The sequence below is a fragment of the Bufo bufo genome, chromosome 3, assembly GCF_905171765.1.
Source record: "Bufo bufo chromosome 3, aBufBuf1.1, whole genome shotgun sequence".
NCBI lineage: Eukaryota > Metazoa > Chordata > Amphibia > Anura > Bufonidae > Bufo > Bufo bufo.
The window spans coordinates 136,252,412-136,267,666 of NC_053391.1; the positions used below are offsets into that span (position 1 = coordinate 136,252,412).

The following is a 15,255-nucleotide window of genomic DNA, read 5'->3' on the forward strand; positions in this document are numbered from 1 at the left end:
TATATATGTACCATAATTAGGAAAAACACACACAAAATGCAGCAAAACTCCTGAGGGTGTCCTCTCTTATCTATACATAGCCCATACATGTTTACCCGTTTTCGTAAATGTTTGTACTATTTAGTATGTCTTTAGTATTACTAGTGTGTTTAACCTCTTCCTTATAAGACAATATTTACAACTCACTTTCAGTGTGGGTCTGTTTGGTCACCTGTTTTCAGTAGTTTCAGTTTAAGAATGGTAGTTACGCAATATTCCTTATGAGGGAAAAGGTGAGTGACCCAGGACAGGTTAAAGTAACAAACAAAATTTATTTTTTTGGGGCGGAGGGTCAGAGGGTGTTTTTACAGCTGGCCAATCACTGCATTTTTCCATGGTTTATACGTGAGCTATTTTCATCAAACTGCCCTTTGAGTTATCTGAATTCTATAAGTGGGAGATAAACCAGAGAGCAGTTAGAACATTCGGCATAATGGTAAGTACCAACAAGTAAGTTTGGTATTTCTTTACCAAGCTATAACTTTGCTGTTCTAGGGACACTGCCTTATTTCACCTTAAGGACATTTTTTGCAAACCTGACCAGTGTCACTTTAAGTGCTGATAACTTTAAAATGCTTTGACTTATCCAGGCCATCCTGAGATAGTTTTTTTTTTTTTTCACATATTGTACTTTATGACACTGGTAAAATGAAGTAAAAAAAATAATTTTTTTTTGCATAAAAAAAAAATCTAATTTACCAAAAATTTTGAAAAATTTGCAAATTTCAAAGTTTCAGTTTATCTACTTCTGTAATACATAGTAATACCTCCCAAAATTGTGATGGCTTTACATTCCCCATATGTCTACTTCATGTTTGAATTATTTTGGGAATTATATTTTATTTTTTGGGGATGTTACAAGGCTTAGAAGTTTAGAAGCAAATCTAGAAATTTTTCAGAAATTTACAAAAACCACATTTTTAGGGACCACTACAGCTCTGAAGTCACTTTGTGAGGCTTACATAATAGAAACCACCCAAAAATGACCCCATTCTATAAACTACACCTCTTAAGGTATTCAAAACTGATTTTTACAAACGTAGTTAACCCTTTAGGTGTTGCACAAGAGTTATTGGCAAATGGGGATAAAATTTGAGAATTTCATTTTTTTGCCTAATTCTCCATTTTAACCCATTTTTTCCACTAACAAAGCAAGGGTTAACAGCCAAACAAGACTGTATCTTTATTGCCCTGACTCTGTAGTTTACAGAAACACCCCATATGTGGTCGTAAACTACTGTACGGCCACACAGCGAGGCGTAGAGTGAAAGGTGCGCCGTTTGGTTTTTGGAAGGCAGATTTTGCTGGACTGGTTTATTTACACCATGTCCCATTTCAAGCCCCCCTAATGCACCCCTAGAGTAGAAACTCCATGAAAGTGACCCCATCTAAGAAACTACACCCCTCAAGGTTTTCAAAACTGATTTTACAAACTTTGTTAACCCTTTAAGTGTTGCACAAGATTTAATGGAAAGTAGAGATACAATTTAAAAATTTCACTTTTTTGGCAGATTTTCCGATTTAATATTTTTTTTTCCAGTTACAAAGCAAGGGTTAACAGCCAAACAAAACTCTATATTTATGGCCCTGATTCTGTAGTTTACAGAAACACCCCATATGTGGTCGTAAACTGCTGTACGGGCACACGGCAGGGCGCAGAAGGAAAGGAATGCCATACTTTTTTTGGAAGGCAGGTTTTGCTGGACTGTTTTTTTTGACACCATGTCCCATTTGAAGCCCCCCTGATGCACCCCTAGAGTAGAAACTCCAAAAAAGTGACCCCATTTTAGAAACTACGGGATAGGGTGGCAGTTTTGTTGGTACTAGTTTAGGGTACATAAGATTTTTGGTTGCTCTATATTACACTTTTTGTGCGGCAAGGTAACAAGAAATAGCTTTTTTGGCACTGTTTTTTTTTGTTATTTACAACATTCATCTGACAGGTTAGATCATGTGGTAATTTTATAGAGCAGGTTTTCACGGACACGGCGATACACAATGATTTCATTTAAAAAAAAAAAAAAAGTTTTAGTGTCTCCATAGTCTAAGAGCCATAGTTTTTTCAGTTTTTGGGCGATTATCTTAAGTATGGTCTCATTTTTTGCGGGGTGAGATGACGGTTTGATTGGCACTATTTTGGGGTGCATATGACTTTTTGATCGCTTGCTATTACACTTTTTGTGACGTAAGATGACAAAAAATGGCTTTTTTGACACCATTTTTTTTTTTTTTTTACGGTGGTCACGTAAGGGGTTAGGTTATGTGATATTTTTATAGAGCCGGTTGATACGGACGCAGCGATACCTAATATGCATACTTTTTTTATTTATGTAAGTTTTTACACAATGATTTCATTTTTGAAACAAAAAAAATCATGTTTTAGTGTTTCCATAGTCTAAGAGCCATAGTTTTTTCAGTTTTTGGGCGATTATCTTGGGTAGGGTATGATTTTTGCGGGATGAGATGACAGTTTGATTGTTACAATTTTGGCATACATGCGACTTTTTTGATCACTTTTATTACCTTTTTTGGGAAGTAAGGTGGGCAAAATTTAAATTTCATCCTAGTTTTTTTTTTTTTTATGGCGTTCACCGCTCGGGTAAAGTAACATGACCGTTTTATAGATCAGGTCGTTATGGATGCGGCGATACCAAACATGTGTAGGGAATTTTATTTTTTTCATTTTTAATCAGTGATAAATGTGTTTTTTGATTTTTACTTTTTTTTCACTTTTTTTACATTTTTTTTGACCCAGACCCACATGGTTCTTGAAGATCCAGTGGGTCTGATGTCTGTATAATACAGTACAGTACACTATATCGTGTATTGTACTGTATTTTACTTACACTTTGTCTGAACAGATCTATGCCTTTAGCACAGATCTGTTCAGCACCATGGACAGCAGGATGTCTGAGAAGGCGTCCTGTTGCCATGGGAACCTTCCCCGTCTGCCACAACTTCGCAGACGAGGAAGGGTAAGGAGGGGATCTGTCTGGGGGCTCTCTCCCTCTCCATCGGGGGGCTGCAAAGGCACAGCAGCCCCCCGATGGGAGAGGGAGGGAGCTCCCTTAGCTGTTAACCTTTTCCATATGTAACATCCTGAAGTATGTCACTAAACTTCTGTTCCCCTGCTTCATAATGTTAGGTATATGCATATTGTCATCTGGTATAAGTTTGCATCACTCTCTCCATAATGTGCATTTTCCAGGCCTGTTGTATTGTATATTTTCTGTAATTCTCAATGTACACCAGCAGGTGGCAGCAATATGTAGGCAGACCATAGCTAGTTAATAGACCTAGACTGGAATACGCCATTCCAGGCTAGCTTCGACCTATCTGAGGAGGAGTGGAATGTTCCCACATCCTACTTCAGGGGGAGGAAGGAAAGTTCTAGGCAGTGCACCAGCCACCCCCTGTTGGGGTAGGCTGTGTTGATAGGAGCTCCCAGAAATAGGGACCCCAACCAAGGATCCAAGCCTCGGCTGAGGCCCCAGATCAACCTTCCCAGCCTGAGTCCCTTACCTCAGCTGCTGACCAAGAAAGCAGCCATCTACAGAACTTTCAGATCTCCAGGAAGAAACCATCATCCCCTGCGAGCAGTCCTGTAAGTAAAGATCCCAAGACAAAGAGAAGATAAGTACCTCTTCAGCTAGACCCAAACTAAGCAGACTACAGACAGAGCAGAAGATAGATACCTGCCAGATTCTAATAGGCGTATGTACCAGATGCAGAATAGATATAAATAGATATAAATTCCTGCCACATATTGCCAAAACCTGCTGGGATCCTAGACTAAAGCTGTATACTTGTATGGATCAAGAGCTGCATATTATAACATCAAGTAAAGACAAGTTGGACCCTATTATCTGTGTGGAATTCCATCATTCCTCCTATTAACAACACTCAATTTGTTGCATGTGAGCCGGGATACAGGAGTCCAGCCATACCACAGGTAGGAGACACCGTTGACACTATACAGAGACAATATCCCCCTCTGGCATTCCTCACCTGGTACGAGAGCTCATACCATCTTAAAGGGCCCTGCTACAGTACCTGCGCAAGCTGCAACTGGCGTCACGAACTTATACACATATATACTGACCCACTGCATAGCATGCCCAAAGTTCCAGTGTCCTGCTCATTGCACATACAGCGGTCCGTACGGACCGCGGTATGGAAAGGGTTAAACGGCTGACATCACATCACAGATGTCAGCCGTTTATACCAGGGTGTCAGCAATGTGCTGACACCCTGGTATACCCACTGGCCACCAACGATTATTCATGTACGCCCTGTGTCCTAAAGTACCAGGACATAAGGGCGTACCTGTACGTCCTATGTCCTTAAGAGGTTAAGGTCCACTGAGTTTATGTTTAAACCCCATTTGTTGAAAGAATACTTTTCTTTCCAACATGCTGCTGTAATACCATGCCTAGGAGACTGGAATAAACCCTCTAAATGTATGCCAAAGGGACACTCTTTTGGCATACATCTAGAAGTTTATGAAAATGTTATAATAGACATCTGGATACCCTCTACTAGCTGCATATCATGTTGTTTAATTTTCATTTATTGACATTAAGCAGAGATCTTAACCACTTCCCGCCACTCTAATGCCGAAAGGCGTCATCGCGGCGGCTCTCCCAGGCTACACTAACGCCGATTGGCGTCATCTCGCGTGAGCCGAGATTTCCTGTGAACGCGCGCACACAGGCTCACTCCCCTATAAGGCTGCATTCAGATGTCCATATGTTTTTTACGGATCCACGGATACATGGATCGGATCCGCAAAACACATACAGACGTCTGAATGGAGCCTTACAGGGGGGTGATCACCCCATATAGACTCCCTGATCACCCCCCTGTCATTGATCACCCCCCTGTAAGGCTGCATTCAGATGTCCGTATGTTTTTTACAGATCCACGGATACATGGATCGGATCCGCAAAACACATACGGACATCTGAATGGAGCCTTATAGGGGGGTGATCAATGACAGGGGGGTGATCACCCCATATAGACTCTCTGATCACCCCCCCTGTCATTGATCACCCCCCTGTCATTGATCACCCCCCTGTAAGGCTCCATTCACACATTTTATTGGCCCAAGTTAGCGGAATTTTTTTTTTTTTTCTTACAAAGTCTCATATTCCACTAACTTGTGTAAAAAAATAAAATCTCACATGAACTCACCATACCCCTCACGGAATCCAAATGCGTAAATTTTTTTAGACATTTATATTCCAGACTTCTTCTCACGCTTTAGGGCCCCTAGAATGCTAGGGCAGTATAAATACCCCACATGTGACCCCATTTCGGAAAGAAGACACCCCAAGGTATTCCGTGAGGGGCATATTGAGTCCATGAAAGATTAAAATTTTTGTCCCAAGTTAGCGGAAAGGGAGACTTTGTGAGAAAAAAAATAATAATATAAATTTCCGCTAACTTGTGCCCAAAAAAAAAAATTTCTATGAACTCGCCATGCCCCTCATTAAATACCTTGGGGTGTCTTCATTCTAAAATGGGGTCACATGTGGGGTATTTATACTGCCCTGGCATTTTAGGGGCCCTAAAGCGTGAGAAGAAGTCTGGGATCCAAATGTCTAAAAATGCCCTCATAAAAGGAATGTGGGCCCCTTTGCCCACCTAGGCTGTAAAAAAGTGTCACACATCTGGTATTGCCGTACTCAGGAGAAGTTGGGCAATGTGTTTTGGGGTGTCATTTTACATATACCCATGCTGGGTGAGAGAAATATCTTGGCAAAAGACAACTTTTCCCATTTTTTTATACAATGCCAGGGCAGTATAACTACCCCACAAGTGACCCCATTTTGGAAAGAAGACACCCCCAGGTATTTCGTGATGGGCATAGTGAGTTCATGGAAGTTTTTATTTTTTGTCACAAGTTAGTGGAATATGAGACTTTGTAAGAAAAAAAAATCCAAAAAAAAAATCATTATATTCCGCTAACTTGTGACAAAAAATAAAAAATTCTAGGAACTCGCCATGCCCCTCACGGAATACCTTGGGGTGTCTTCTTTCCAAAATGGGGTCATTTGTTGGGTAGTTATACTGCCCTGGCATTCTAGGGGCCCTAATGTGTGGTAAGTAGTTTGAAATCAGAATCTGTAAAAATGGCCGGTGAAATCCGAAAGGTGCTCTTTGGAATGTGGGCCCCTTTGCCCACCTAGGCTGCAAAAAAGTGTCACACATGTGGTATCGCCGTACTCGGGAGAAGTTGGGCAATGTGTTTTGGGGTGTCATTTTACATATACCCATGCTGGGTGAGATAAATATCTTGGTCAAATGCCAACTTTGTATAAAAAAATGGGAAAAGTTGTCTTTTGCCAAGATATTTCTCTCACCCAGCATGGGTATATGTAAAATGACACCCCAAAACACATTGCCCAACTTCTCCTGAGTACGGCAATACCACATGTGTGACACTTTTTTGCAGTCTAGGTGGGCAAAGGGGCCCACATTCCAAAGAGCACCTTTCGGATTTCACCGGCCATTTTTTACACATTTTGATTTTAAACTACTTTGCACGCATTTGGGCCCCTAAAATGCCAGGGCAGTATAACTATCCCACAAGTGACCCCATTTTGGAAAGAAGACAACCCAAGGTATTTCGTGATGGGCATAGTGAGTTCATGGAAATTTTTATTTTTTGTCACAAGTTAGTGGAATATATGAGACTTTGTAAGAAAAAAATAAATAAATAAATAAATAAATAATCATTTTCCGCTAACTTGTGACAAAAAATAAAAAGTTCTATGAACTCACTATGCCCATCAGCGAATACCTTAGGGTGTCTACTTTCCGAAATGGGGTCATTTGTGGGGTGTTTGTACTGTCTGGCCATTGTAGAACCTCAGGAAACATGACAGGTGCTCAGAAAGTCAGAGCTGCTTCAAAAAGCGGAAATTCACATTTTTGCACCATAGTTTGTAAACGCTATAACTTTTACCCAAACCATTTTTTTTTTACCCAAACATTTTTTTTTATCAAAGACATGTAGAACAATAAATTTAGAGAAAAATGTATATATGGATGTTTTTTTTGCAAAATTTTACAACTGAAAGTGAAAAATGTCATTTTTTTGCAAAAAAATCGTTAAATTTCGATTAATAACAAAAAAAGTAAAAATGTCAGCAGCAATGAAATACCACCAAATGAAAGCTCTATTCATTTGGGTGGTAAGTTGCATGACCGAGCAATAAACCGCTAAAGTTGTGGAGTGCCGATTTGGAAAAAAGGGCCTGGTCACTAGGGGGGTATAAACCTGTGGTCCTTAAGTGGTTAAAAATGGTGAGGAATTAATACACCAAGGTAAACAATAATATTAAGGCAAGAACATTGTGTCATTTAGCTCTTTAGGATCACAAGGGAAGAAAAAAATAAAAGACAAAGGGCGTTTTAAAAAGTTGCATATAAACATATCATAATAATTTTAGGGATTTCATAGAACTTGTTGTATCCTTCATGTATTACGTATGTACAGTATAATAAACTTTCCATTTAATAAATGTACGTGATTTTATCATTAGAAACATTCATTATTATTTACATATATAAAATATTAATGGAAGTAGTTCATCCAGTAATAATAAAGCACAATTCCAAAGCATACAGTATAAGGCCTCATGCACACGACCGTTGTGTGCATCCGTGGCCGTTGTTCCGTTTTCCGTGATTTTCTGCGGACCCATTGACTTTCAATGGGTCTGTTGAAAACTCGGAAAATGCACCGTTGTTCATCCGCGGCCGTGATCCGTGTTTCCTGTCCGTCAAAAAAATATGACCTGTCCTATTTTTTTTACGGACAATGGTTCACGGACCCATTCAAGTCAATGGGTCCGTGAAAAAACACGGATGCACACAATATTGGCATCCGCGTCCGTGATCCGTGGCCGTTGGCTACTTTCACACAGACGGATCGCAGATCCGTCTGCATAAAAGCTTTTTCAGGTATGAGTTTTCACTTCGTGAAAACTCATATCCGACAGTATATTCTAACACAGAGGCGTTCCCATAGTGATGGGGACGCTTCAAGTTAGAATATACTGAGAACTGTGTACATGACTGCCCCCTGCTGCCTGGCAGCACCCGATCTTTTACAGGGGGCTGTGATCCGCACAATTAACCCCTCAGGTGCCGCACCTAAAGGGTTAATTGTGCGTATCATAGCCCCCTGTAAGAGATCAGGTGCTGCCAGGCAGGAGAGGGCAGACCCCCTCCCTCCCCAATATTGTATTCATTGGTGGCCAGTGACTTTCAATGGGTCCGTTGAAAACTCGGACAGGAAACACGGATCACGGCCGCGGATGAACAACGGTGCATTTTCTGATTTTTTCCAAGGGCCCATTGAAAGTCAATGGGTCCGAGAAAAAAAACGGAAAACGGCACAACGGCCACGGATGCACACAACGGTCGTGTGCATGAGGCCTAACTGTGCAATTCTTCTCCAATGATAGCATATGGACAGCAGCAATAACAAGGGTTGTAGTAATCCTTCTTTGTGTCTCCCTCTAAAGTCTCTCTGCAGAACTTTAGGCATGCAGTGAGGATCTTGGTAAGCTTCTACAGCTCCCGGGCTGAGGGGTGCAGATATAAGACATGGTGTGCCAAACCATCTCAAAGTGTGGGGAACGCTTTAGGGTCCATTCACACATCCATGTGTGTTTTGCGGAACCACGGATCCGCAAAACATGGACACCGGCAATGTGCGTTCCGCATTTTGTGGACCGCACATTGCCGGCACTAATAGAATATGCCTATTCTTGTCTGCAATTGCGGACAAGAATAGGGCATGTGCTATATTTTTTTCAGGGGAACGGAAATGCGGACCCGCAAGTGCGGGTCCGCATTTCCGGATCGGGGCCGGGTCCGCAATTCCGTTCCACAAAATGCAGAAAGGAATTGCGGATGTGTGAATAGAGCCTTAGGCTCCAACTTATATGCAGAACAGATGGCAAAAACGTGATGTAAACCCACCCTTAGCAATATTCTTTTCCACAGCAGTAAGGTCTTTCTGCCATAAACGTGCACAATGCCTTGCTGACTGACTCCAATGCACAGCCTTGTGAGTTGTGGACTTTCCAACTTCCTTCTCTCAAGAACACTTTGGTGGTAAAGGTACTTTGTTGGCTGTAGAAGTCTCAGAGATGAGGGTTCTCTGTGCTCAGCCTAGCTCCGAGGAGATGCACATATAGGTCTTCACTGTAGCACTCAACAGCCCTAACTCTAACTAACCAGGGGGTGGACCTAGGCCCATCTTCTGGCAACCCACACAACCAGTAATAAGTTAACAGTTAATTGTCCATACAATGCCATTAGGTATACAAACATATCAAATCACAACATTTAACTTAGCAATGGAACGTCATAGCAATTAACCCTTTGCAGTAACCCTGATTCCAGGTACTGCACCATCACCATCTGCTTATATATTATTAGACAAAGAGGAAACTGAAATACATAAAGGGGAGATTTATCAAGACCAACATTTTCTATGCCATCTTGATATCCCCTGCGCTGCCAAGGATGCGCTTAATTTCTGATGAGGTGCACAGTCACACTTCATAAACAAAGTGCGTCCTTAGGCAGTCTGTATGCCTAAACTGAAATCTATGCCAGCTCATAGTTGGTGTACATTTCAGTCATTTACATCATAAATCTGGTGTAAATGATGATAGAGCTGTGTTGAGCAATGACACTTCCGGTGCCTCTAACCCTTTTGAGAAAATGGTGAAAGTGTTGTAGAAACTGCAGTTGCACAAATATTTTTGTGCAAGTGCCATTTTAAAAGTCACAAAAAGGTTTGCAACCTTTTTTTAAAGAGCATCTGTCAGCAGATTTGTAACTATGAAACTAGCCGACCTGTTACATGTGCACTTGGCAGCTGAAGAAATCTGTGTTTAGTACCTTTACTGTTGTTCTTTTTAATAGAAAGAGTGTCTTTGGCGCACCTAATTTTCAGAATTTGAAATATTGAGATTTTTCTAATCTGCTAAATTTTGTATTGTCTTAAAATGTCTTAGTAAAGTAATTATACAGGGTTGGCCATTTATATGGATACACCTTAATAAAATGGGAATGGTTGGTGATATTAACTTCCTGTTTGTGGCACATTAGTTTATGTGAGGGGGGAAACTTTTCAAGATGGGTGGTGACCATGGCAGCCATTTTGAAGTCGGCCATTTTGAATCCAACTTTTGTTTTTTCAATAGGAAGAGGGTCATGTGACACATCAAACTTATTGGGAATTTCACAAGAAAAACAATGGTTTTAACGTAACTTTATTCTTTCATGAGTTATTTACAAGTTTCTGACCACTTATAAAATGTGTTTAATGTGCTGCCCATTGTGTTGGATTGTCAATGCAACCCTCTTCTCCCACTCTTCACACACTAATAGCAACACCGCAGGAGAAATGCTAGCACAGGCTTCCAGTATCCGTAGTTTCAGGTGCTGCACATCTCGTATCTTCACAGCATAGACAATTGCCTTCAGATGACCCCAAAGATAAAAGTCTAAGGGGGTCAGATCGGGAGACCTTGGGGGCCATTCAACTGGCCCACGACGACCAATCCACTTTCCAGGAAACTGTTCATCTAGGAATGCTCGGACCTGACACCCATAATGTGGTGGTGCACCATCTTGCTGGAAAAACTCAGGTAACGTGCCAGCTAGATGAACAGTTTCCTGTAAAGTGGATTGGTCATCGTGGGCCAGTAGAATGGCCCCCGAGGTCTCCCGATCTGACTCCCTTAGACTTTTTTTTTTTAAACTCGTTTAATTGAAGTTTAACAACAGGCATGGATCATTACATCCTGAAGCAGTTGCAACCCACGCAGGGGAGCCGCTAGCTTCACATCATATAATCAAAGTGCATAGTACATTGAGGCGAACATCCACAAATATTCTTCTACACGACAGCAAAAGGCACTACAGACCCTCAATTTAGTGTCAATCACCCATTGCAGGAGAGTCCTCCAACACAGAGTGTAGATGCGTAGGATGTAGGGAGTGAATAGAAGAACACCACTCCCCCCCATACTTTCTGAAATTTCTGTGGGCACTTCCTATGAATGTAAACCACTTTTTCCAGTGTCATGGCATGATTCACCAGAGCCTTCCATTGACTAACCGTAGGGGACCTGTCCGCCATCCACCTCAGAGCTATCGCCTTTCTGGCCAGAAAGAGAGTCTCCCCCAAAAATATTTTCTGATGATGTGTCCACTGTTCCTCATCCAGTACTCCCAGTATACATATTTTAGGACAGACTGTTAGTGGAACAGGTACCATTGTGGAAAGGATTTCTACAATTTTGCCCCAAAAGACCTGTAGATGTCTACATCCCCATATCAAGTGCCAAAAGTCAGCTCTCTCTTCCTGACATCTGCTGCTAGGCAATCTCCCCATTTTGTACAGCCGCAGAGGGGACAAATAGCTCCTATGTAATATAAACAGTTGAGTCAGCCTATTGTTTACCGATGGGGAAACCTTAGTGGGTACTAACAAAGCTTCCTCCCATTCTTCAGCATCAAGAGTGGGAATAGTAGCTTTCCATTTCGCCTCCACCTCCAGTGGTTGGAGTATCATGCGGTCACCCAGCAAATATGTATATAATATAGAAGTGATGCCCTTAGGTCCCTGAGATCTCAACACCCCTATCAAGGGGTACTTAGAAATACTACGACTCGACCCTCTAAATTGGGCGTCCAGGGCATGCCTTAATTGAAGGTACCTATAAAATAAAGTGTGAGGAATCTCGAACTTCTCCTGTAGTTGCTGCAGGGTCCTTAACACACCCCCATCATACAGCTCTGCCAGTGTCAGCACTCCACACCTTTTCCAAGTCGTCAAGCCCTCCAGGGTAATCAAGTGTGGGAACATAGGATTGTCCCAGAGTGGAGCTGAATCCGGCAAATCCACATATGAGTTGAATTTGGCTGCCTTCCATACTTGATTAGCTAGTTTATGAGCCGGGAGTAGCCTCCCAGGAACTAAACCCGGAGACTCTAGCACAGGCCACAGAGTAGATAGATGTAGATGTTCCCTCAGCCAATACTCTGGCCCTGGTAAATCCCCCTGTTTCACCCATGCCGCAATATACTTCAGCTGTCCGGCCAGATAATATAGGAAAAAATCCGGTAGAGCAGCCCCTCCTCTCGTCTTAGTTCTCTGCAGCACTTTCAATGAAAGCTTCCTCCTAGCCTTGCCCCAAACAAAAGCCGTCACCAGTGAGTGCAGCCTATCGAAGAAGGCCTTAGATACCGGGGCACATGCATGCGACAGGAGGTATAGACCCTTAGGGAGCAATATCATTTTAACTAAATTCAATCTCCCCATCACCGAAATCGGCAATGTCTTCCATGTCTTAAATTTGTCAATAAATAGGGACTCTATAGGGTCTATATTTCTTGCCACAGATGCGTGAGGGTCCCTTGTGATCACAATGCCAAGATACTTAAACTGATCCACTACTGGTAAATTAAGAAAGCGCTCCGGCCAGCCATGATCCCAAAGAGACATAATAGCCGATTTCGTCCAATTTATGTGCAAGCCCGAGTATGTACCAAACTTTTCTATCACATCAATTGCACTTGGAAAGGTCCGCTCAGGCTCATCCATAAACAGGAGGAGATCGTTCGCGTACAGGCCTACCTTCTCCTCTCTATGCCCTTTAGATATCCCCTTAAAAGACTCATCCTGCCTGATACGCAAGGCTAAGTGCTCTATCACTACCGCAAGCAGCAAGGTGGAAAGGGGGCAGCCCTGTCTGGTGCCTCTATGCAATGTAAAGGAATCCGACTGGGATCCATTAACTAGTATGTTCGCTTTAGGTCTCTGATACATAATATCAACCCACCGTATGAACTTTGGACCAAACCCAAATTTCCTCAGAATTCGCAAGAGGAAGGGCCACTCCACAGAGTCGAAGGCCTTGGCCGTGTCGAGAGACGCCAGGGCCCATTTTCTACCCTCCGCCACTCCTATCTGTGCAATGACCTGGGCTCTTCTAATATTGTCAGAGGTGGTTCTACCCGGCATGAATCCAGCTTGATCCTATGGATGTGATCACTTTATTCAAGCGGGAGGCCAGTAACCTAGTCAGAATTTTGTAGTCTAAATTTAACAACGAAATTGGCCTATAGGAGCCACACTCATTTGGATCTTTATCCGGCTTCAATAGAACTACAATAGTAGCATCATATAGGGTCTCAGGTAGCTGGTGGCGCTGGAATGATGCAGAGTATAGTTTAAGGAGTTGGGGGCTAAGGATCTCGCTATATATTGAGTAGACTTCTACCGGAATCCCGTCCGGGCCCGGCGCCTTCCCAGCTGGTAGATCATGGATAGCAAGCTGGATTTCATCTAAAGTTATGTCATTATCTAGCAAGGCTATATCCGCCGCGCTCAGCCTAGGGTGTTCCACCTCTGCAATATAGTCACTCAGCTCCCCTTCAGTGTAGTGTACTGCGGAGCTATACAGTGATTGATAGAACCGCTTGAAGCCATCAAGTATTCCCTCAACAGATTCCACCAATTGTCCCTCCGGGTTCAGTATTCGTAGTACCGGGGGGGACGATTGATTAGCCCTAGCAATTTGGGCCAAAAGCCTACCCGCTCTATCCCCCGATTCAAATGACTGCTGCTTCATGAAGAACATTCTGCGTTCGCTCTTTTCCTTGAGATACAGCATATGTGACCTACCTCTAGTCATCCATTCTATCCTATTCCCTTCAGTGGGGTCAGCACAAAAAGAGGCCTCAGCCTCCCTGCATTTGGTGTGCAGCTCTAGTTCCTGGCGAGCTGTGTCCCTTTTTACAAAAGATATTGAGGGCTTTAAACAGCCCCTCAGGTAAGCCTTCAAGGTGTCCCATAATAACAAGCCCTCCGTCTCATCCCCCTGTACTTCTAGGAAGACCCTCAACTGATCAGGAATCCTATCATTCTGTGTCAAAAGGGAAAGCCAGAAGGGATGGATTCTCTTCTTCCCCCCCCTAGAGGTGACCCCGGGAATGTTAAAACGTGCCACCACCGCAGCATGATCTGAAGGTCCCTGCGGCTCATAAGTAATGGCAACCAAATCCGTGTACACTGCAGCATTACCCAGAATGTAGTCAATTCTCGAGAGCGCCCCCCTAGTAGGGGGTAAAACAGCAGTATTCTTTCAGCTGTGGGTTCCTGAGTCTCCACAAATCCAACCATCCCAATTCTGCGGCAAGTCTAAACAATGTGGTTACAGAATGGATCCCAGTCCCCCTCCCATCAGGCGGGCGGTATCTGTCCAGTTCCTCCTGCATAACCATATTGAAGTCCCCCATACAGATCAATCGGGCCGAGGGATATTGCGCCGCGAACCCCAAAATCACTTGAAGGAGTGAGACTCTAATCCCATATGAAAATTGATATGACCATGCCTTCAGTAACATAATAAACATATAACATAACAGGTGAACACCCAACACCACTAAACCTACATCCAGTGCATGCATTGTAGTGTTAGTTACGTGGCAATGTATTCGGGGACCAGTACGGGAGGGAAAAGATGTTATGCCCGTACAGGTAGCCGATCATCAATAGAACTGAATTGATGGTCATAGTGGTCTAGTAGCAAAGAACATCACATCAAATGCAAGTGAGGTAGAAAATTGCACCATAATACAAAATAAACTCAGTGGCAAGGCTCCCACATTATGCCTTCTAAGCACCCAGCGATACTTGCATCTCAAGGCTGGTAGCTCAAATTAGCGCGGTCTTGAACGCCTAACAACCCAGTCCTCCGCTTCTTTCGGATCGGTGAAAAAGATAGGCCTGTCCCCATCCACCACACGGAGACGTGCCGGGTACGCCATCGAGTACTGCAAGTTCAGTTCTCTGAGGCGTCTTTTAACCGAGACGAAGGTGGCCCTCTTCTTCTGTAGGTCCGCAGAAAAGTCCGGGAATAGCGACACGTTGGCATTATCAGGCATCATTGCACCCTTGCTCCTCGCCTGACTGAGAATTAAGTCCCGATCTTTCCAGTTTAGTAGACAGGCGAGCAGGGGCCTCGGCAGCGCGCCCGGCGGAGGTGGTCTAGCCGGAACCCTGTGCGCTCTTTCTACGGCGTAGGCCGCAGAGAACGCTGCATCTGGGAATTGGGCCTTGAACCATACCTCCAAGAAGCTGGCCGGGTCTCTCCCCTCCGCTCTTTCAGGCATCCC

The 15,255-nt window shown here is 43.2% G+C and overlaps 1 protein-coding gene across 1 annotated transcript in view; it reads left to right on the forward strand.

Annotated features, from left to right (window-relative positions):
- Nucleotides 1–368: 368 nt before the first annotated feature.
- Nucleotides 369–15,255, forward strand: part of LOC120994812 (4-hydroxyphenylpyruvate dioxygenase) — a 150,452-nt gene continuing 135,565 nt past the window's right edge. The window contains exon 1 of the mRNA XM_040423639.1: nt 369–475. Within this exon, the coding sequence (XP_040279573.1) occupies nt 473–475 (3 nt within the window). The 5' untranslated portion in view covers nt 369–472. The remainder of the gene's footprint in view (nt 476–15,255) is intronic.